Source organism: Trichoderma atroviride, chromosome 5, assembly GCF_020647795.1.
Source record: "Trichoderma atroviride chromosome 5, complete sequence".
Lineage (NCBI taxonomy): Eukaryota > Fungi > Ascomycota > Sordariomycetes > Hypocreales > Hypocreaceae > Trichoderma > Trichoderma atroviride.
In genome coordinates, this window is record NC_089404.1 from 545,939 (window position 1) to 568,677 (window position 22,739).

Genomic DNA, 22,739 nt, shown 5'->3' on the forward strand with positions numbered 1-22,739 from the left:
GAAAAACCTGATTGGAATGACACCGGGACGGCAAAGCCGGGGGAACTTCTCCGGAACAACAGGTTGCAGGGAAAAGAGGGGAGGCGGCCGTGTGATTGGCTGCGGCCATTAGCTAAGCGCAACAAGCATCCATCAGCCTCGACCAAGACTCCAAACTGTCGACAATGATGTCGATGACAATGTCCCGTTGACGGCCGCCACAGTCCCCTTATCGCACAGTGCACTGTAGACCGCGCACGGCCCCGGCGCGCATCTTCTGCCACCCAAGAGCTGCGCGGTCGCTGATTGCAACTTAGCAGATGTGACTCGTCACCCGGCCGTCACAGTGCGATCGTCCAATTGGCCGCGACCCAGCACTTATCTCTGCCTTAGGTAATTGCATCGCCTGTCCCACATGCTGCTGCTCCGACTTTCGCCTTTGCCCACCACCACGGCCAGAGATAAGTGGCAGCAGCGCCATGATTCGGCCGCGCTGCGAGATTAATGGCCCGTGGTGACGTCCCTTGGCGCGAAACGGCACATACAGCTGCGGGTCCTGGGCTGCTGCGGAAGAGTCGAATGTGAGGTGAGGTGTGAGGCATGAGGCATGAGGTATGAAGCAGCGTGGAGCCGTGTTGGCGACGCAAACCTGGCTGCAGACGCAGAACCATGGGGCGCAAATGGGGCCATGGCGCTGCAAAGAGGTATTGCGAGGAGAGAGTCAGGATAGTCCGCAGAATAAGGGGGCTGGCCAGGCATGTGCCCGGCAGCAACAGTGTCTGTCTGGGTATATGCAGTGTTTACCTGCAGCAGGCATGTGCTCCGTAATCGTTGCGCCCATGCGATGCGCCTTCGTGGCGTGTCTGATTCGTAATATTGACAGAATCGCAGAACAATCATTGCAAATGCTTCGCTGCTTACACGGAGTGCTGCGACTTGCTAGCGGAGCGTCAAGAAGGTTTAGTGCTAAACGGATCGCTGCCACACTATCAACCGCCAGACGTGCTAATCGCTGCCGCGCTATTGATCTTATCTTTGGTACTTTGGCCCCAGGTACCGCTCCCTTTATCCCAACCGTCTGGCCCTTCAGGCCTCGGCTGCCAGCGCCCTTGATCCCCGACAAGCCGCCGACCAGCGCGCCCGCCATCCCTGCCAAGGGTACCGCAGCGCGCGGTACTCCGTACGCGGCCCGCGCCCCGCCCCAGCTCAGACTGTGCAGCCGCAAATCCGCTTCTGGCCAGCCCGCTCCAAGGCCGTTCGCCGCCTTCATGCTCGCTTTTTGCCCCATAACCAATCCAACATTGCCCACTTAGTGAAAAGCAGAAGCAAGACAGGACTCGACCTCTACAACTTGAAAGGCCTCACCACCGAGGAGCGTGCCTCTGAAGACACCGTCGCCTGCACCCGTCTCGCCGTTGCCCAGCGCCCCGTCTCGGCCTCAGTCGCCGTCTGCCATCGCATAGCCTCGCCTCGCATCGTTATCGCCAGCGTTTCCGTTTCCCTCAGCTCGCCCGCCCTTGGTGCTCCTCGCCCGCCAGGAGCCCCTCGACGCAGTCTGCACAAGACGATGCTTCGTTAGTGAGGTGCCTCCCTGACCAGCGCTGTGAATCGGCCTGTATTCGAGGCATTCTCCCTTCTCGCGAGCCGTCCCGCCAACCCTCACGCTCCCCTCCTCGAGATCACCGACAGCACCTCGCTGCGATCCGCCCTCCGCCCGCCATGGACAGCCAGCAGCAGCAGCAGCAGCCGAAGCCGGCTCTCTACACGCAGCTGTCTCAATTGTCCTCGCTTCCCCCGCGCACCGCCAGCAGCACGCCCACGACGTCGCCGGGCCTCTTCAGCCCGGTTGCCAGGCACGCCCACCATATCCCGACCTCGTCCCTCTCCGAGAGCAACACGCCTGCTCCCCCGTTCGACAGCCCCTACTTGCACCCGCTGCAGACTCACCGAGTTAGAGAGTATGTTTGGATTCCTGCCTTGTTTTCTCTGCTTCCGCATCGAATTCCGTGTTGTTTTTTCTCGACAGCATTGCCACAGCGGCATTCTACTGCCACCCTTGAGACACACTAGCTGATGATTTTTTTCTCCCTCAATTACAGGACCCATAAAGCTCTCATCGACTCGGACACCGTCACCGGCCGCAAATCAATCAATCAGTATGAGGTTATCGAAGAGATTGGTCGTGGAATGCACGGCAAGGTGAAGCTGGCCCGCAATCTCGGCACCAGCGAAAACGTCGCCATCAAAATCATCCCGCGCTTTTCCAAGAAACGCCGTCTTGGCAAGCTCACGGCCCTGTCTCCCCAGGACAAGACCAAGAAGGAAATCGCCATCCTCAAGAAGATTAGACACCCCAATGTCGTTGCTCTGCTTGAAGTCATTGACGATCCCGAGCTCAAAAAGATTTACATGGTGCTGGAGCACGTGGAGCTGGGCGAGATTGTGTGGCGTAAGAAGGGACTGCCCCATGTCTGCTGGTATGAACGGAAGCGAGCCGAGCGCGAAGTGAACGGAGAGGCGCCCAGCAAGGAAGAGCAGATCTACGACCAGTATCTCGAGCGACGCCAGGCCCTCAAAGAGATCAAGCGAGCCAGGATGGCCCAACACTTCAATGGTCCAAATGAGTACTGGAGCGTAGAGCACGGTGCTGCCGACGACATCAGCACCGGAAGCCCTTGGTCCCGCATCTCCTCCAAGGATGACTTTGCTGCCACTGAAGGCTCCATGTCCCAGCCAATCTCCCGCCGGTCCTCTCTGGCCCCATCCCGTTCCTATTCCAACTCTTCCTCGCCCGGCACGTCAGGCATTCACCCCAGGGAAGAAGACGAATGGCAGGATGACCACGTCACTCCCGGCCCCTCCCAACCAGCAATGTCCACCAGCGCCTTGGACGGATCCGTGTTTGGGGGGTCCTATGCAAACAATGAGACCATGAGCTTTCGCGAACGGTCCCCCAGCATGGCTGACTCCATCATCTCCCACATGTCCTCCATCGACTACAATCCTCGTGCATACGACCCCTTTGCTGACGACTTTTCCTATGTTCCTTGCTTCACTTTTGACCAGGCACGGTCTGCTTTCCGCGACACTGTGCTAGGCCTTGAATACTTGCACTACCATGGCGTTGTCCACCGTGATATCAAGCCTGCCAATTTGCTGTGGAGCAAAGACCACCGCGTCAAGATTTCCGACTTTGGTGTTTCTTATTTCGGCCGACCGAATCGTGACGGTGAACCTGATGACTTGGTATCCGAGTCAGAAGCCCAGGATTTCGATGATGACCTGGAGCTTTCCAAGACCGTTGGCACCCCGGCCTTTTTCGCCCCGGAGCTTTGCTACACTGACCCTGACGAACCCCAACCCAAGGTGTCTGAACAGATCGATGTATGGTCCCTAGGTGTAACTCTGTACTGCCTCATTTACGCGCGCATCCCTTTCCTGGCAGAGGACGAATTTCAAATGTTTAGGAAGATTGCCACCGAGGAAGTGTACATTCCGCGCAGGAGACTGATGCCCGTGGACCCCTCAACCTCCCCAGCAGTAACGTCTCTTTACAAGCGCCAGAACACGTACCCCTATCGCGATGACAACGATGTTAAATACGAAGACGTCGACGGCCTTTTGTACGATTTACTGCGCAAGATGCTCACCAAGAATCCAGAAAAGCGAATCCGCCTCAAGGACATCAAGCGGCACCCATGGGTTCTCCAAGGACTCGCCAACCCAAGACAGTGGCTGGAAGAGACTGACCCGGCCAAGCCAACAAGCGGTAGCAAGATTCTCGTCAACGAAAAGGAGGTTTCTTCTGCTGTCGTGCCTCTTACCTTTCTCGAACGTGCTCGATCGGCCGTCAAGAAGACGATTGCGAGAGTCGTGCATCCATTGGTCGACCGCAGCGAAAGTCGATCCCGTAAAAGAGCTACGAGTAGCGTCGCTAGTTCTGGAGGCGATAGCATGCCGCGGCCCGTTACCATCGCTGTACCACCTCTTCCTGCTACGATGCCTCCCACTCCTCACATCGATAGGCGCCGCAGCCTTCACACAGGCGACTTTCTCCCCCCTTTGGATAAGGACTTTTTGTCAAATGTTGACCCGCGCTTTTCTGATTCGGTGGCGGCGGCCAATGTTGGAGAAACTGCAGCATACGATCCCCTGGCGACTGTCTTGCGTCCCCTCGAAACACCACATGCTGTCACTCGAGGCCGCTCTCACAGTGAACTAGATGAGGCGGCAACGTCGGAATTTCGCCCTGCCGGTCGCGTGAATGGCCGCAGCGGAGGAGGCACCATACGTGCTAGAAATGGCCCGCAGTTCTTGCCCCTGACTCCTCACATTGGTGGACCTCATACTGTCCCAGCTACTCCTTTGTATGAAAGGCGTACCTCTTTCCAGATAGAGTTGCCAAGCGCAAGAGCAGAGCTCAACGCTCTCGGACAAAGCACTTTTCGCTCCCCTTCTGCGGACCGTAGTCTCTTTGCGAGCCACGACAAACGAGCCACGCCTCAAGTAGCTCTCAACACTTCCGTGGCCCCTGGAAACATTCCAGGCCTGCGAAGCACGCGGTCAATGCGCTCTGTCGATCTGGGGAGAAATAGATATAGCTACGTACTTTCATCATCACCCCTGTCCTCGTCGCCTCATGCCGTCCATTCCTCGACCTACCAGCAACACAGGCATCTTCAATCGGACCCAAACTTTCATCACAACATACCCCAGGAGCGCCCAACCACCGCTCACCGTGTGGCCAATGGCATTGACATCAAGTCGCCTTCGCGCCCCTCCGTCCTGAAAAGCCCCGGTCCCACCTATTCTGCCTCGTATGTGAGTGAAGACGGCTCAGTGGATATGGGTTCGGAGAGTCAGTGGTCACGTATTGCGCATCAAGATTGGCAACCCGACGCTCAGTCACGCCGAGGCACTATAGAAATTGCCAAGACATCGAGCACGGACTCGATGGATCATCTTGGGACACCACTGACTAGCTCAAGCGAAACTGCTAGTCCCGTGGTTGCTTGCCCACAAGCGACGAATGCATCGCAGCGAATGCTCGCCTTTCAGTCTGATCCGTCGCTGCCTGCCCTTCTCAGCGGTGCCAGTTCTGTTTCGGCAGATTTAGAGGGAGAGCTATTGCTTAGACCAGGCACGGTAGGCCCGCAAGGTGCATTTCTAGATTCCAAGGATTCGCTCACTCCTCCCGCCCTGCCAAAGGAGCCTGTCAATGGCTTTCCTCTTGACCAAGTCTTTGAGAAAAATACATCCATGGAAGGCGTTTCGCTGCGAGTGAGCACTGATGACACGCGCCCACCAGCACCGACAAGCCATCCTCGCAAAGAGGAGGAAGAGGATGATGATAGCGATGAGGGACTTTTGGTGATGATGGCCAAGCCTAAGAAGCGGCCACCAGTTACGACCAGACATCGGCCCTTTGAGGCTAGACGACGCGATACAAACATGAGCACGGCAAGTGACGAGACTGCTAGGAGAGTCGACATCTCTCCAAGATCATGAAATTAGGCATACCTAGGAGTTTATTACTTTGAGTGGGTCGGCCACAGCGCTGTTCGGTTCTTCTTTTTTGTATTTCATGTGGACATTCTTCTTTAAGCGAAATATATATACATTTATAATTACCGGACAGAAAGAGGACTTATACAAGCGCTACTGGCATGGCTGGAAACCTACACACGACGGCGGGGATAAATCAAGGATAACATCATTTATCTTCATCACATTATCTTCATATCATATCATTATTATCTGCATCATTACCAAAAGGGACGGATAACCGGAGCTTCAAGGAAACATATTTTTCGGTGTATTCCTTTTGTCGCATACCCGTTTGCTTGAGTACTGGAAAGAGGAGGAAAGGGAAGGAAGAAAGGAGGGTTTAACTCTGGGATGGGAAGGCGTTGTGCTTTTGCTTTTGCATTGCATTGGAGGTTTATTTGCTTGTACTTTGTTTATTTGTTTGTTCGGCTGCTTGCTTGCTTGAAAAGACAAACAGAAAAAACAACAACTACTGATATTTTGCTTTTGAAGGACTGAAAGTAGAATGGATCTCTCTTCCTTGTCTCTCGTATTCTTTCTCCCAACTTTTCTTTTCATCTTCTTTATTGCTCTTCTTTTATTCATTCTATTGGTCGCTTTTACTGCTCTCTTTTCCTTTTGTCTTGGTTGGTCTATGGATGCTTCTGTTACGTATGAGATTGAGGTTTATTTTTTTGGGAGGTTTGTGCTTTATGGAGTATTGTGATAATGGACGGGAGTTTTTTTTTCTTCTGCTTTTTTGGGGGGGGGATGTGGGTGGCAGGGCAATGGCGGTGGAATCAATGGGATTTGCTTGATGTGCTTTATGCTTGAAATGCAATAGATTGATGTTGGTTTGGCGTTGGTAGCTACTTGTTTAATATGAATGTGTTTATTTTTTTACTTGCTGTGTTTCTTGTTTCTCTCGCTGTGCATTCGTACTTCATGTGGAGAGGTGAATGATATGTGTGCATGTGTTCGTCATCAGGCTGCCAGGCATCAAAGTTGATTTGGTGTTTTAGAAGGCAAGTACGAGTGTACATAATCAGGTAAGGCAAGTACCTACACATTCTCAACCGCTGAATTCGTCTCTTGCATCTTTCCCTCAATTCTTTTATATTTCTCTTCTTTGTGAGCCCTCATATATTGTCAGTCCATAAAATTGGTCATGGGGCCTCTGATTCGGCGATAAGGTTGCATATGCCTGTGCATTGGTAGGTGGTAGCCCAGCCTGATTTTGATTCCTTTCGTCCCAATGGGGATCCAGTACGGTATTACTGCATTTTCCTCTGCACCTATCATAGCGAAGCCATGCCTGCGGAGTTGCTTTTCAGGCATCGTCTCCTCACGCGTAGCGGCCCAACTCTGTAATTTAAGACGCTTAAGTTCAACTCTGTGTCCTACATGCTTTCTAGTATTTGGTATCTGAGAGTCCAAAGCAGCTACGTCTCAACTATATCCGGCACTAGATAAAACGTCTTTGCAAACATCTTGGCTCTTAATTCAGTACTTCTGTTTTCATTATGCGTCTGATCAATACCAAAACACTTAAGCTGGAAGAATTTGAGGATCAATGGATCCCCCCCTTATGCTATTCTGTCACACACCTGGGGCTCGGACTCCGAAGAGCTCACCTTCTCTGATGTTAAAAACGGAATAACCGATAAACCAGGAATTGGATCGATCAAGTTCCGAGAATGCTGTCGACAAGCCCAAGCGGATTCACTTGGTTACGCTTGGATTGACACCTGCTGCATCGATAAAACAAATCTGGTTGAACTTGGCGAAGCTATCAACTCCATGTTCCGATGGTATAGCCTCGCGACTATTTGTTACGCTTATTTATCTGATGTTCCGGCTGGCGACGACTCCTCTGTTCTGGGATCTAAATTCCGGACAAGTCGGTGGTTCACCAGAGGATGGACATTGCAAGAACTTCTTGCGCCTAGGCATTTACGGTTCTATAACTCAGATTGGCATCTTATAGGCACAAAGGGTAGCAAATGCACTGTCATTCAGGAGATAACCCATGTGCCACGTCAAATTTTACTAGGCATTGCTAAACTGCACACTGAAAGCGTTGCACAGCGCATGTCCTGGGCTGCGCAAAGAGAAACCAAAAGGGCTGAAGATCTTGCATATTGCTTGTTGGGGATATTTGGCATAACCATGCCAATGATATATGGCGAGGGTGGCAGAGAGGCCTTCTTTCGACTTCAGGAGCAGATTATGAGGACGACGAGAGATGATTCTATCCTGGCGTGGGGCCTAAATAACGAATCGTCTATGAGCAATTTTCAACTATTTATTGGCGAAGGTATATTCATTCATGGAGACATATTAGCAGCCTCTCCATCAGATTTTGCAGATTCTGGGCAAATCGTCGCTCGAGAGCAAGCCAGCAATCCTCTGCACTCACTGAATATTTATGGCGGGACTCTGAGGGCCTACTTGCCACTGCTTACGATTGACTCTGGTGAAACTCTTGGATTGCTCAGCTGTGGCCCTAAATCTGATACAAAGAAATTCGCTGCAATCCCTCTTGCAAAGATACAATCGGCCGTGGCGAACGAATATGTGAGGCCAAGGGGTTCCCCTTCAAGACTTCAACCGTTACCTACGTCTGATGCTTCACCCGAGCTTATCCACATCAAAAAGGACGGTCAAAATCATATATTGGCAACGAACCAGCAGTATATGTTTTATGATGTGGATTTGTTTGCTAAACTTGGCATAAAAGTACTTGACGTATTCCCTTCGATTTGCTGGGATGATCAACTGGCCCTAATTTCGCAGACGGGTACTGATCAAATATTAATTCGAGCTCGCCAAAGCAAGGAGCAGTCCCTCGATTTTGTAATAGTGATCGACGGCCATCGGTCAGATTCTCCCATGGACCAATTGTATTGCGTTTTTACATGCGACCAAAAAACTGTGCTGAGTGAGATAGCCGGAAAGTTTCAGCGAGAGGCGCTGGAAGTATTCCAACTGACAAGTGCGAGCAACGGATCCCTTACTCTGCGTATTAAACTTGAACCTATGGAAGGAAACATCATCTCCATCATCCCCGAAGCAATGGCTAGCCCACCACACTGTACAATTAACGCGACAATGGCGTTGGAGAACTTGGACACAATACTGGAGCCAACAAGATTTCTGTGGGAAAGGAAGAAAAACGAGGTGGAAATGAAGGATCTGAGCCAAAGAGTTGAAGAATGCAAGAGCCAATTGGGAGACATTGAGGAAAAGAGAGAGACAGTAGAAAAAGAAATCAAACTGCTTGAAGCGAGAAAGAGCGCGCTTGTTGAAGAAGAACAATCAACAATTCAAGAAGTGCGGCGTTTAGAGGAGAAGCAAGGAGATATAAGGAAGAGACAAACTGAGAACTTCCGACATGTGGTAATTGTACAGAAGCGACTGGAAGAATTTTATAACGCCAAAAGCTGTGGAGATGGCTGGACACCGTTTCGTTTGGCTATGGAGACGAGTGACATTGATTTGATGAACGTGCTATTCGATGAGCCCACCGATATTTTGGCTGAAGACAAGCGATGGACGCGGTGGATTATCGCCTCAATAAAAGGAGATGTTAATGAGATTCGGTCACTTCTCGCTACTGACGAGACTGGACTTGAGCATAAAGATGGCATTTTTGGACGGACGCCGCTCAGCTGGGCAATTATGAAGGGCCACCGAGATGTCGCCAAACTGCTGCTCGACACAAACAGGGTCGACGTTAGATCAAAAGACAATTATGGGCAGACACCGATTCGTTGGGCCTTGGATGCAGGACACCATGAGATAGTACGGCTGATGCTTCTTAGAGACAAGCCTGCCTATTTACGCAAATTCCGTGGCCACAGTAATTTTGTCTGTTCGGTGGCTTTTTCTCACGACTCAAAGTGGATCTTGTCAGGGTCCGAAGATAAAACCATCAAGCTTTGGGATAGCACAACTGGCGAATGTCTACGCACATTTAATGGTCATAATAATGATGTCTATTCAGTTGCCTTCTCGCATGATTCAAAAATAATAGCATCAGGGTCATTTGATCGAACCATCAAGCTCTGGGATAGCGCAACTGGCAAAAGTCTATCCACATTTGATGATCATAGCGATTATGTCTTATCAGTTGTCTTCTCTCATGATTCAAAAATAATAGCATCGGGGTCAATTGATCAAACCATCAAGCTCTGGGATAGCACAACTAGTGTATGCCTCCATACATTCCGAGGTCATAGTCAAGGAGTTTATTCAGTTGCCTTTTCGCACGACTCAAAATTAGTAGCATCAGGGTCAGCTGATAAAACAATCAAGCTTTGGGATAGCGCAACAGGCAAAAGTCTACATACGCTTCAAGGCCATGGTGATTCTGTTCATTCAGTTGCCTTTTCACACAACTCAAAATTAGTAGCATCAGGGTCATTTGATGAAACAATCAAGCTTTGGGATAGCGCAACAGGCGATTGTCTACATACGCTCAAAGGCCATGGTGATTCTGTTCATTCAGTTGCCTTTTCGCACGACTCAAAATTAATAGCATCAGGGTCATCTGATAACACAACCAAGCTCTGGGATAGCGCAACTGGTGAATGCCTATACACGTTCGAGGCTGGCGGTTATACACCGGTCTTCTCACACGACTCGAAGTTGATAACAGGAGGAGAAGGATATGATATATTACTCTGGGACGTATCTATAGTGCATGAATTCGTTACCAGCTCATGCTATCAGGAACATTTTGCGACTGGAGCAAAAGAAAGCCGCTCAGTCGAATTGGCGAAGAGGAAATATGAAACTTTTATTAACGAGGTGTAGTCGAATGGACAATATATATTTTAGTATTGGGGGTTCATGATGCTGCCTCAAAAAAAGAAAAGGGAGGGGGGAGTTGAGGGGATGGATATTTTCGCTATGCCGGGTACACCGAACGAGATAGGACACTAGATATGCTAAAATATATATCTTGCAAGATGTAATAAACGGCACAAGCAGGGGAGAGGCAGTGTTGATGTTGAGCTGGAAGTAAATACTTACTTCTTTATTTTATGCTATTTGGGTATACCAGTACATATGATACCCCTTTTATCTTGCTGGGAGATAGCCGTTGTGAAACTTATATACAGAAACGAAATCAAAAGACATAAGCTAATTATGAAACCTGGATATAAATCGCCAATACTGCTAACAAAAGAGAAATCACAATACCAAGTGGCATTAACAAAGAGGGCCGGGCATGCTTCTGAGAAAGAATCTCATTTATAGACGTTTCAAGCCGCAAAGCCATGTTATCGCGCCCAAAAAGAGACCGCACACGCTCTTCGCCATCAGCACCCATCCGACGAACATCTTGGTCAGGCATTCTCAGCACGCTAAGCATGACAGCCGACCACGCGTCAACATCTTCCGGATCGCGCAACCAGCCAGTCTTCATGTCCTGGATCGTCTCAACAGGACCGCCCGTGTTGGCGGCGAGGACGGGTACACGGGCAAGCATGGCCTCGAGGGGCACGATGCCGAAATGCTCGTTGGAGGGAGTGTAGACTAATAGGCGGGCTACACCCAAGAATAAGGTCTTGGTGGGGTTTGGTATAGAGAGGAGGAAGAGGACGGAGGTTTCGTGGGGGATGGAGGAAAAAGAGGCGACGTCGAAAGATGTGAGAGTGTGATGTTTGAGAGAGTGGGAGGTGGCGAGGGCTTCGAGCTCGGTGTGGTATTCGACATTTTCGGCGACTCGGGGATCGTAACCGCCTAATTTGGTTAGTATCACAGATGTATGTAAACAAAGAAGTAGAAGATACAACATACCTGCTAGAACAAGACGCACCCATCGGCGGTCCTCCTCAGGAATGGCAGCAAAAGCCTTGACAGCCAGCCCAATATTCTTTTTCCGCTCGAACCGATTGATGCTGAGAATAACCTTGGGACTGCCGCGTAGCGATGTTTCATCATTCGCTGATGAATCGACCGTTGTGTCCACGCATGGATACACAACTTTCGTGTCCACCTTTTCCTTTAACCGCGGCCACGTCCTCGCCACAATACCCTTTGTAAATTCGGAGTTGACAGCAACAGCTTGCGCGAATCCCATGGACCATTCTTCAATCCAGTCAAAAGGTAGTCGGTATAATCGCTTCAGCGCAGATTGCCGTCCCTGCGCGAGCAAAAGATCTGGGAAGTGGCAGTAAAAGAGAATCGGCGCATCGGGGGCGATGAATCGCAAGAGCGGAAGACCGGCGGATAATTGGTCGACGACAAAGGCGCGAGGCTTGAGAGCTTTCAGTTCGCCAGAGAGGGCTATCTGGACGAGGAGCTGGAGGTGGCGCAGGATGGCGCAGACAATGGTGAGGCGGTTGAAGATGGACATGGGAATGGGCCATTCGCCGTGGACGCGGACATCGAGGGTGCCTGGCATATGAAGTCAGTTAGCAAATTGAAGACTACTATCAATCCACGTGTTCAGCCACTCACCATCGCGACACTCGTCAAAGCAGTGGTTGCGATCGCAATGATTCGTAAAGATGACAACGTGGTGTCCGCGCTGCTGCAGCCCAACCGCCGCATCGACAACCAGCCGCTCAGCACCACCAATTCCCAAGTCCGGGTGAAAAAAGACGATTGTGCCGTCTGGCGCAGGCGGGGCGTCTGCTTGTAACGACATGGCGAAAGAAATGTCTGGTGTTTGTTGAAAAAAGATGCCACTTGGAGTTGGAGCTTGGATGAAGCTACATTGTGGGGTAAATCGGGCTAGGCCGGAAGAAGCTTAGTGCGCGATGGCTGTTGCAGCATTCGGGACGGAAGACGCGGTACTTGGAGAAGAAGTACAGGGAGCTGGGCTTGGAGCTAGAATGCGGCGTGGGTATCACATGCGACGACATGCCCTGGATGTACTGCTCTATAGCAACAAACGATATGGAGATGCTCGGATCTGGTGTTTAATAATCGCAGCTGATGCCTTGGTAAATCAATTCCATGTCAAGGGCTCATAAACTACATTTAGATATACTTTGGCAGTTATAATAGTGTAGGTATTTCAAGAGTTCGGGGTCCTGGACCCTTCTCCATACCTCAGAAAAATGCCGAGGTAGACGACAGCCTAGCCACTCAACCGCCATACCCTTTAACCCATTCCCATCTCACTCATCTTTCACAACCTCATCTTCTCATCGAACTATCCTCTCATCACCATGTCAAAAACCCTCTTCTCCGTGCCCATCGCCCCCCCTCGGCCCCCATCCCGGCGGCTCCATCACCGTCACCGAGCCCTCCCCGGCCGTCTACCTGCTCACCTTCGTCTCACCCCCGGACAACCGCCTCACCACGCCCGTCTGCAAAGCCCTCCTCGCAGCTCTCGATCTTCTCGAATTCGGCGGCCACCCTCCCGGAGTTCTCATCACCACCAGCGGCATCAGCAAATTCTACAGCAATGGGCTGGACCTACAGCACGCCATTGAGACGGATGGCTTCTGGGCCCTGTTCTACTCCGTCTGGCAGCGTCTCATAACGCAAGTCAACCCTCATCATCAAATCATCATCACACACTAACAACCACAGCTTCCCCATGCCCACCGTCGCCCTCATCAACGGCCACGCCTACGCCGGCGGCCTCATGCTCGCCATGGCCCACGACTACCGCCTCGCCCCCCTCCCCAAAGGGCTTCATCTGCCTCAACGAGGTCCTCTTCGGCGCCCACCTCCAGCCCGCCATGGCGTCCCTCTTCCGCGCAAAACTGCCCTCCAACGCGCTCTTCCGCAAAGTCGCCCTCGAGGGCCACCGCTTCACCGGCCAGGAAGCAGTGGACGAGGGCATTGCGGATGCGTTGGCGGGCGGATTAGAGGACGCGCTCAAGTTTGTGGCAGAGAGACAGTTGCTGGAGAAGCCGAAGAAGGGCGTGTACGGGACGATTAAGAGGGAGATTTACAAAGATCTTGTAAAGGAGCTGACTGGTGCGGGATTGGAGTTGGAAGAGGCGCGGTTCAAGGAGGATACGAGAAAGGAGGCGGAGAGGAAGGAGTTTGGCAAGGTGTGGGTTGAGCAGTGGCGGAAGGAGAACAAGGCGAAGCTGTAAAGACGCCGTTATAGACATGTAAATATAAACATCTTTCATCAAACCTCACCAGCCAGATTCGTCAAATCCGCCCTCCTCAGCCTCGCCGTATCAACCTCCACCTCCTCCACCGGATACCACTCATCCAACCTCCCCCCCGGCCGTCCCACAGCCTCCTCCAAATCGTCCTCCTCCAAGCCCAGCATCATGACAGCCACCGCCACGCCGCTCAGCCAAGCCCACACCATGCCCTCTCCGTTAAACCCAGCAGCCAGCCACTGTCCAGAGGCCCCCCTCTTCAAAGCCCCCCTCGTGCTCTTTTCCTCGATACATCCAATCCGGAAGGCAAACCCCCCCACAAAGGGAAGCATATCGCCCGTAAACCCCATAATCCCCGTCCACGCCCCCTTCAATTCCCCCCCCAACTCCCCATCTCGGCTCAAACACCGTCGCCATGCTGCCCCTCAGATGCATCAGTGGAAACGCATCCATCCGACCATCATCCCAAACACCAATCTGGTCCAATCCCTCATCTTTACTCCTAAACAAGCCCCCTCCCAGCATCAAATCCCCCCGCAGACCCATCTTCTCCATCCGGTCGCTGCGTCACGTAATCAAATCCATTGCCATATATAACAGACCACGATCTATCACCATGACACACGGGCTCGAATCCGCTTCCAGGGCTTTGAGCCGTCATATGGCCAATCACACCTGTTAAACAGCCTCTCAGGGCGGGATTGAGATGGCCTGTGTACCCGTTTGTAGCGTGGAGGACGTGTTTTGCGCGGACAAGGCCGCGTGATGTGTGGAGTATGTACGGTGTGGAAGTTGACGTTGAGGCATCGCTGTTTGAAGTGATGGATGAGACTGGAGTGTGTGTGCTGATGACGAGATTAGGATATCGCTTGCTCAAGTCATTCCATGTACTTGTGACGAGGCGATACGGCCACAGAGCACCCGCCTTGTACGAGATTGCTCCAACAACATGCTGATTCACCCCAAACTACAATCATCCCCAAAAGTCAGCATCTCTCTTGTCAACTCTTCAAAACAACTCACCCTCTCCCTCGCCTCATCCTCCTCCCAAGCACAAACCTCAACCTCGGGCATCCACTCCCTCAACTCCCTCACACTCCTCTTCAACTTCTCAAACACCTCCCCCCTCAAGACAAACATCCACCGTCTCAACTTCCCTCACCTCCCCGCCCATCACCTCCTCTCCAACCCCCTTCAAAACCTCCAAATGCCGCATCTCCATCCTCACAACCTTGCTCGCCTTGTCCTCTCCCAGCGTGCTCCTCAGCCGCGCAAACTCCTCATGAGGCGCGCACTTGATGTGTCCGCCATTCCGAGCCGTTGCGCCGCTGCACAGCTGTCTTGCCTCCAGAACCACTACTTTCAATTCCGTTTTAGAAGAAGATGAAAGCTCAAGCACCGTCTTCGCAGCAGCAGCACCCGTAATCCCGCTCCCAATAATAACCACGTCCGCCTCCTCTGGCAAATCGCCTTGAATGTCGCACATCTCTGGAAACGGCGGATCCTGCATCCAATATGAAACCGTGGGATTGGCAACGGGCGTAAATGGCCCGGCGTGGATTCGCTGGAGGAGAGACTGGTATTTTGCATTGAGGGCTGAGAGCGTGCGGATCACGCTTGTGATGGTCGTGATGCCGCCCTGGAGATATGAAATGACGGCGCCCATCGCTGAAACCTTTTTATTATATCTTCAACTCCCCCCGAAGTTGAGCTACCAAGTTGATAATAATGAAAGCGCCAGTTTAGAGACAACCAAAAAAACAATCCTAGAGTTGTGCTTTACATGTGCTATATTGTTCCAGACATCGTTAGTGATGCTGGTTGTAATTTGGCTCACAAAAGCGGTCCGACAGCCGATGCTCCGAATCTCCGCACTGCTTGAGCCGCCATCTTATGCATCAATCACTTTTCAAACTTCTCAAATCAATTCATTCAATTCAATTTTTTATCTAACGCTCTAAGTATCAATCTCGTTCCAATCCAGACAGAAAAACACACATTAAAAAATTGGCATAGAAAAAAGCAAAAGGAACCTGCGCCCCTAGTATTCGCCTATGCCGTTCCGTCCATCCGCCAGTCCGCCAAGAGGAAAAAAACCGGTTAATAAAAACAAGTAGGAAAGAAAAGAAAAGAATTGGGGAAAGTGCTGGTAGTAAGAACAACGTGATTCAAACGCTGGAACAAATTGGGGTCTGTTGAACAGCGTTTATAATGCGGAATTGAGAGAGATGCTTCGCTCGAATCCGTAAACTGAATGAGTGATGTTTCCTTTTCCTTGGCCACCTGGCCATGAATACTATCCGAATGGGGGATTTTAAGATGAAACCAGCCTTATGACGACAAGGTATAACAAAGAGAAAGAAAAAGAAATTCTCAATAACATGCTAGCATTACAAGAAAGCTTCATAGGTCGTCGTCATTCGCTCAAGCTCAAGTCGTTGATGAAGCCTTGAGAGCTCATCCCGCTATTACGCTTGGTCTGGTATCCATTGTAAAGAAATGAAAATCGTAAACAGCATGTCGTAGCGTCAAAAGACAATGAAAAAAAAAAAAAAAAGTGAAGCAAAACAATCCGAAAAGAAAGGAAAAGAATGAAAAAGACAGAAAGGTGTAGAAGAGGCATCGCTGCAAGCTCGAGACGGCCAGATTCCTCTGTATGGGGCAAATTATACACTCATCATCCCCTCGTCCTCTTCGTCATCAATAGACATCATTGAATCACCGCCTTGACCGGAGCTCCATCCGCGAGGATCAAGCCCCAGCTCGGCTCTGGTGTCTCGCTGGATCTGCAAAAAATACTTCTTCAAACTCCGGAGGCCCTTGAGAAACCCAGGGTCTGGTTGGTTGGGATGTTGCGGCGGACATGGCTTGTCCTCCACCTTGTCCAGCGGAGTGAGGCTGTTGGCAAAGTCTGCAATCTTGAAATCAATCTCCCGCTTATTCTTCTTCTTCCGAATGGCTACCTCTTCGGTATCGGTCGCCGCATCTGTCATGGACTCGTATGCCGTCTCGTATCCCCCGTTCTCATCAGTGGCGTCGCCGTCATAGAACATGAGGAGACTCGCAGCATAGAAGCGGTAGCCGCGCAATTCGCTCACGATTTGCTCTAGTTGTGAAAGCTTTCGCAGTACGATTGGAATATGGTGAAGAATGGAGTGCAAATCAACCCCGTTATAGAGAAACTTGGTGAGGGCAGCCTGAAACTCGTTGCCGGCCTTTACTTTTCGGCCAAAGTACTTGTCTTGAAAGTCATATGTTTGAGTCTTGGAATTCCAGACCTGCAGCCCGCAAATGCGCACTCCAAGCTCCGCCGAGGTCGTCTTCCTGCACTTTTCTTGCTGGGACTTTTGTTTGCTGGGAGAAGCTTCGACGCCGTACTGGCGAGTCCCCATCTTGAGATCCATCATACAAGGTCGCTTCATGCCCGCCGTGAGGTCTTCCAGTAGTAAAAAGTACTCTACTCTGTCGCGCTGAGACTTTGCTTCCTTGGGATTGTTTGGCCGAACAACTGGTCCAAACTCCACAGCCGGATGTGGTACAGTGTCTGCAACTGTTGCCGAGTAGTCCGCAGGATCAGGCTCCTGAGTAAAGACAGGAGCATCAGAAATCACATCTTCAGTGCCAAGTTCGTTGGCCGCCGTGATGTCCTTGGTTGGTACTTCTAGTGCAGTGTCCTTGTCGTCTCCCTCGCGCTTGTACTCCATGCCATCGGCCTCTTCATAGTACTTTAAATCTCCCCGTGAGTCGCGTACGTCCTGTGGTTTGCGCCGAAGCCCACTTCCAGAATACCGTCGCTTCTTCTTTGCTGTCAGGTTGGCCGTTAGTGTTTCTGGTTCGGGAGCACTAGTACCCGTGACATCCTTGACTTCAACAGGGGCCTCCCGCTCGACTGCGAGGTGGCTAGCTTGGGACTCGGGGTCGCTCATCTGCTGCACGAGTGGCGTCAACGGTTTTACCGGAATAGACGTGGTCCCGCGAGTTTCCTCAATCTTAGCAGGACTCTCGGGGCCCTGGGCTAGGTTCGGATCTGAATTGCTAGTTCGGAGCAATCGCTGGAGGGTTGGCAAAGGAACAGCTCGCTGAAACGGGCGTCGATGCTTCTGAACCGCAATTGGCTGTTTAAGGAATGCATCATTGAACACTTCATTTCGTAGTCGTTTATTCACCGTCGTAGCTCCCCAGCTGTTGGGGCGCTCTTCCATGTGAGGCCGCACGGGATGCTGGGACGCAATCGGCGCTCCTGAAGATATCTTGGAGAGAGACGTGCTCCGGCGGTGCGGCGTGTCTAATTCAGGTGTCGGCTGGAGAAGGTTGCGAGGGAGAATGTGCCAGTTATCGTCAAAAGTCACGGTAGGGATGGTGGCATTGGAGCTGGCAAGTGATTGGCTGATGACGCGCGCAGGGGTAGATGGAGTCTGCTCAGCATCGCCGTTACCATTCGAGTCGGGATTGCGTTTATCAGCCGTCTCATCTTTTCTAACGGTGCTCTTTCTCCGAGGCTTTCTCTGAAATGTTACGTTCAACACTCCAATGTACCTAAAAGTGATCAAGTTAGCATTTAATGTTACAATTCACGTTATGAAAAAGAGGGGCAAAAGGAACAAGTTCAATGCAGGAGGGGAGAGGGGGCTGGAGAAACATAGGGATGCTGGGCATGGATATTATAAACCGGGGAAAGCTTATTAGTAACATACCGGGGGAGGAATGGCAGCAAGTCACGGTGATATCTCTCAATGGTTTCATAAAACTCGTTTTCTCGGTTGCTGAGCTGCTTACAGACGGCTCGGCGAGAGAATCGCCACAGCGTATTGTGGCCGCCGACTTGGTGCTTGTATGGGATCAGCTCAATGGCTTCTAGAGGTCGGCGTGCTTGATGCTGGTGGTCATGCACATGGTCTTCATAGTGGGTCACGGCTCGGGGCTTAGTAGGGGTAACTTGGTTCACTTCGGTCTCGGCGTCCACGACAGCTTCGGTCGGGACATGGATTTCCAGCGGGAGAATCTCTCCACGGCGGGAAGCAAGGCTCTCACGGGATGCAACATGCGAAACCTGGTAGGAACTGTCCTCTTTTTTCTCCTCCTCCTCCGTCTCCATCTCCGGCTCAGGCTCATCGGCCTTGACCAGCCAGGGATGCTTTTTACTCAGCGAGTGCGCTCTGGGCCGCCGAATCGCATCACCGTCACTACCCTCACTCACGCTTGCGCGGCTTTCGTCCAGCTCCTGATGAGGCAGGAACACGGCCGACGCAATCTTCTCCTCCCCAGACTCATCTGCTTCTCCATCACCTTCGGCGTCTGCCTCTGGATCAGATTCGGCATCAAAGTGGGCGGCATTGGCATTGCCGTTGACATGAGCGGTGGCATGTTCGTGAATGTGACCGTTGGCATGGCCGATATCCGAGGTTTTGATGGCACTGCAGTCGGCCTCGGCGCCCGCATCCTTGTCGCCGGCAATGTCTTGGAAATCGCCGACCTCGGAGTTATCATGTGACATCGGCAGCTTCTCCACCTCGGTGTCTTGGACCGTCTCCGGCCCCACCTGAATTCCAACCGGTGGCTCCAGCTTGGCCTCATAATGATCTATCGATGATTTCTGTGTGATGGCGCTTTCGCCACCAGCTTCTTCAGCTTGCTGCAGGGCTGAGCTGGTTGCTTCTTTCGGTGAGGTAAGCGTCGGCCGCACATCAGAGGCGCGGGATGAGAAAGATTCCGCTCGTGCTGGCTGCACGCGCGAGTCTGCGGCTGGCGACGTCTTGGAAGACTTTTGCGGCAACTCTTCGGTTAAAGTGGTTTCCTCGTCTATTGTCGGCACAGGTTTGTCGCGGTGGGAGGTCTTGCCATCCTTCCGACGGGCCTTGTCCTCCGGAGGCAGGCCCTCTTTGAAGAATCGCAAGCTGTAGCTGGACTTTCGGCTTCGTGCATTGTGCTCAACGCCTGCAATGGCTTCAGCGACTGACTGCTCTACCAAGCCATCCTCTTCACTGCCGTCGCCAGAGCCAATCGACCATATCTTTTCCGTCTTTTCGGAAGTGTCAAGCGTTTTGTGTCGTTCCTGACGCGAGTCCTGTGATCCAGTCTCGTCTCCTGCGTCAGTGGAAACTCCGGTAGACAAAGCAGCGCTGGTATAGCTGCCATTGGTAGGCGATACGGAGTCATTAAAGTGTGATGAGTGAGGTAATGGTTGCTGGTGATGCTGTAGCTTTGGTGATATGGAGTCGAGCTCCAGCGACGCTCTCCCTCGGGTCCGGTCTAGAAATTCACGGTGTTCTAAAAGCATATCTTTTGCGTGGCTCAGAATGTTGTCCGACTTGAATGACGAGGATGGAATGGCACGGTCTCGTGCAGGGACGTTAGAGGTGATTGGAATTGTTGTTGTGGCGGTAGCCGTCGTCGTTGTGGTCGCCATCGTCTTGGGCTGTGATATGCTCCGCGTCAGGGCGCCGTCGTGGTCAATGTAGTCTGATGCATCTCGAGATTCTGTCCAGGGAGTGGCGGGCGACGACCGAACCGGTCTTGAGGGCAGCTGGTCAACCGCTGAGGAAGAAGAGGCAGAGGCCGGCGTGGGTCTTGTCGATTTGTCTGCCTGCGTCTGTGATTGTGTCTGTGACGAAGTAGTGCTCGTATTGGGCGTCGAGTTGGTCCGCAGGATGCCTCGAGCAGATGCCAAGGCTTGGGAAAGCAGGGAAGGGCCCATCTGTTGACGCTGGCGAGCGGTGCCGCTAGGGGCAGCAGGCTTTATATGAGGCAGGGCAGCAGAGGAGGTGGCAGAAGCAGTGTCAGAGGCAGAGGCAGAAACAGGGGCAGAGGCGCTCCCGTCTGCTTGGATCGCGCAGCCCAGGGCCGGGGGGTTCTCTGCACCATCGTGCTGGAGGTGCGGCTGCCGCTGGTCCTGGCGGTCGGGTCGGACGTGGGCCTGGGGGCTCAGCAGCGCAGCAGGTGCGGCATTTTCGGCGGTTGAAGGCGAGCTGGACATGGGGAGGACATCTGGCGCGGCAGAGCGTCTGCGTGGGAGGATTGATTCGGAGGGACGGTCGGGCGTGAGACGCTCTGGAGGTTGCAGAGAGGAAAATGGAGCGAGCGCCAGGTTTTGCTGGCAGAAGAAAACGGGGGGAACTCAAAGCAGCGCCGCCGAGTGGGGCCTCGATGGCTGGAGGCCGCTAAACTTACAGGCGCTGGGCGAGCGGGTACAGGTACAGGAGCCGCCTGCACGGCGCTGCTGCAGCGCTGCTGGCGATCCGACACGCCCCCTAGGCTTTGCACAGCAGCCGCCGCCGAATCATCCCCACCGCCCAGCAGCACGTTGGAGGTTGCATGACGGCGACTAGCCGCAGGCAAGAGTTTTCAGGGGCGGGGCGCCGCCGTCAGTGGGAGGGGGCTGCTGAAGCACAAGGCGCGTTTGCGGGGTCTTAGTGGTTCGAATGCGCATGGCTACAGGGGCAGTTGATGTCTGGCTTTGTTCAATGCCGTTATCATTGATCGGTGTGAGAATAGACACCACGCACAAGGGGTGTTTGTTTCCGTTGATGTCTGAATCGATTATGGTTACGGGTATGAGGACTTGTGATCTACAATGATTCAATGGCATATGGAGAATGGGATAGCTGCTCAATATCCATGTACTGTAGCTTGTGCCTGTCTTAGTATAGACGGAGGTATCTGTACATGCAGGCAAAGAAACGGCCCACGTTTGGCGAGAGATTGTGTAAGTTTGCTTCAGTACAGTAAGCGCAAGATGCCTGTCTGTCGTGTAAGATTCAGTGTAATATTCAGGAGACGGTGAATCGCCCATAGAGATGAAATTACATGCTTTAACGGGATACACGGGCGGAGCTGGTCGCTTACACTGGTGTAATGGATAGGTACCAATTGTCTTGGGTGAATGCCTCTTATCTGAGTCGCCAACAAGAGCCATGATAACGCCATCCCTCCAGCAGCACGTCGCTCAGCAGCCACAAGGGAGAGCAGCACATGTCGGCTGAAATTGTTTTTGAACTGGCAATCGATGAATCTAAAAAGCGTATATGCTATAATTTTGCTGCTGCCATCACAGATGTCTCTTGTAAAGATCAACTTGTACCAGTACATGCATGCACCTCCCGCCCTTGGGCACCACTGCGCCGGCTCTATCTGATATCAGGTTCTGTATCTGACCTGCCTATCGCTGCCCTGATAGCGGGGCCTCCCTTTCTGTACAACACAGCGCGGAGAAGATGCAACCTCGACGCACCTCCAATGCAGAGATAAAGCATCGGTGAGCGCCAGCAAGTCGCACGGCATGGCGTCTGATGCCCTGCTTGCCGTCCCTGTACGCTGTCCCTGTACGCCGTCCCTGTACGTTGTCTGGCACCGCCGCATGCACCGGCTTTGCGCTACACGAACCGCCAGCGAACAAACCGTGAACGCTTCGCTTGTGCCAGCTGAGAATCCCATGCGGTCAAAGAAAGGGCACAAACTCAAAGCATTCAGCAGAGACAAGGCCCGCTAGACGGCACTAGCGATCGCGGAATCTCTTCCACCAGCCGCCTGTTTACTATCTGGGCGGGACCGTCGTGCCCTGGTCTCGCTTCGTGATACGAACCCGATACCCGGCTGCTTATGGAGGGCGACGTCTTCTCGAATCATGCGTCAAGCCCTCGTCATGCCCAGGCCTGGACTTATCAGACAGGCGATGATCACAGGTCTGGAATGGAACCAAAAGGAATTAGCATTGCTGCTACTGCTGCTCTACACCTAGGAGAGGATATCAAGGGATACGGGACAGGACAAGCGAAGCACTAAGAAAAGGTTGTGGCTTGGCTGCGCCGGTGCCCAACGGCGTGTGGCCCGGCGAATTTGGTGTTTCCAGATTGATTCCCGGCACTCAGACCCGCAGCCAGAGATAACATGTCTCAAGGCTCAATGCATTCGCCGCGTCTGAAATACAGCAAAGGAGCGAGCTCTTTCAGCAGAACAGCTCTCTTTGCGCCGGCTAGACTGTCACCATGACTCAATGAAGTTCCAATGGTGCGCACGAGGTCTACAGGTTTCCTCATCTCCACCGTCTTTGGTCGTCTTCCAGAAGCATGGACGTCACCGCAGCCCACGTGGAACTGTCGGAAACGCCATCCAGTCAACCTACGACCTGTTCTCTCACCGACAGCATAGGGG

The 22,739-nt window shown here is 52.3% G+C and overlaps 8 protein-coding genes across 8 annotated transcripts; 4 read left to right on the forward strand and 4 right to left on the reverse strand.

The window, feature by feature from the left end:
- Positions 1-648: 648 nt before the first annotated feature.
- On the forward strand, positions 649-1,558 carry TrAtP1_009361 (uncharacterized protein; the record flags this gene model as incomplete). Its single annotated transcript, XM_066114249.1, has 2 exons — positions 649-683; positions 1,033-1,558. The coding sequence occupies 2 exons, from the start codon at positions 649-651 to the stop codon at positions 1,556-1,558; spliced, it is 561 nt and encodes a 186-aa protein (XP_065970343.1).
- Positions 1,266-6,407, forward strand: TrAtP1_009362 (uncharacterized protein). The gene is made up of 2 exons (XM_066114250.1): positions 1,266-1,937; positions 2,079-6,407. Exons 1-2 carry the CDS (start codon positions 1,699-1,701, stop codon positions 5,485-5,487), a joined length of 3,648 nt encoding a protein of 1,215 aa, XP_065970344.1. The 5' UTR covers positions 1,266-1,698; the 3' UTR covers positions 5,488-6,407.
- A 1,267-nt stretch (positions 6,408-7,674) lies between these two features.
- TrAtP1_009363 (uncharacterized protein) lies at positions 7,675-10,032 on the forward strand (the record flags this gene model as incomplete). Its single annotated transcript, XM_066114251.1, has 2 exons — positions 7,675-9,367; positions 9,409-10,032. 2 exons carry the CDS (start codon positions 7,675-7,677, stop codon positions 9,432-9,434), a joined length of 1,719 nt encoding a protein of 572 aa, XP_065970345.1. The 3' UTR covers positions 9,435-10,032.
- A 135-nt stretch (positions 10,033-10,167) lies between these two features.
- On the reverse strand, positions 10,168-12,200 carry TrAtP1_009364 (uncharacterized protein). Its single transcript, XM_014091535.2, has 3 exons — positions 11,977-12,200; positions 11,314-11,913; positions 10,168-11,256 (listed from the first exon to the last, which is right to left on the reverse strand). The coding sequence occupies exons 1-3, from the start codon at positions 12,164-12,166 to the stop codon at positions 10,658-10,660; spliced, it is 1,389 nt and encodes a 462-aa protein (XP_013947010.2). The 5' UTR covers positions 12,167-12,200; the 3' UTR covers positions 10,168-10,657.
- Positions 12,201-13,211: 1,011 nt separating this feature from the next.
- TrAtP1_009365 (uncharacterized protein) lies at positions 13,212-13,574 on the forward strand (the record flags this gene model as incomplete). The annotated part of the gene is made up of 1 exon (XM_014091514.2): positions 13,212-13,574. One exon carries the CDS (start codon positions 13,212-13,214, stop codon positions 13,572-13,574), a length of 363 nt encoding a protein of 120 aa, XP_013946989.2.
- A 38-nt stretch (positions 13,575-13,612) lies between these two features.
- TrAtP1_009366 (uncharacterized protein) lies at positions 13,613-13,924 on the reverse strand (the record flags this gene model as incomplete). Its single annotated transcript, XM_066114252.1, has 1 exon — positions 13,613-13,924. One exon carries the CDS (start codon positions 13,922-13,924, stop codon positions 13,613-13,615), a length of 312 nt encoding a protein of 103 aa, XP_065970346.1.
- A 779-nt stretch (positions 13,925-14,703) lies between these two features.
- TrAtP1_009367 (uncharacterized protein) lies at positions 14,704-15,258 on the reverse strand (the record flags this gene model as incomplete). Its single annotated transcript, XM_066114253.1, has 1 exon — positions 14,704-15,258. One exon carries the CDS (start codon positions 15,256-15,258, stop codon positions 14,704-14,706), a length of 555 nt encoding a protein of 184 aa, XP_065970347.1.
- Positions 15,259-15,516: 258 nt separating this feature from the next.
- TrAtP1_009368 (uncharacterized protein) lies at positions 15,517-20,662 on the reverse strand. The gene is made up of 2 exons (XM_066114254.1): positions 18,287-20,662; positions 15,517-18,128 (listed from the first exon to the last, which is right to left on the reverse strand). The coding sequence occupies exons 1-2, from the start codon at positions 20,563-20,565 to the stop codon at positions 16,259-16,261; spliced, it is 4,149 nt and encodes a 1,382-aa protein (XP_065970348.1). The 5' UTR covers positions 20,566-20,662; the 3' UTR covers positions 15,517-16,258.
- Between the last annotated feature and the right edge of the window lie 2,077 nt (positions 20,663-22,739).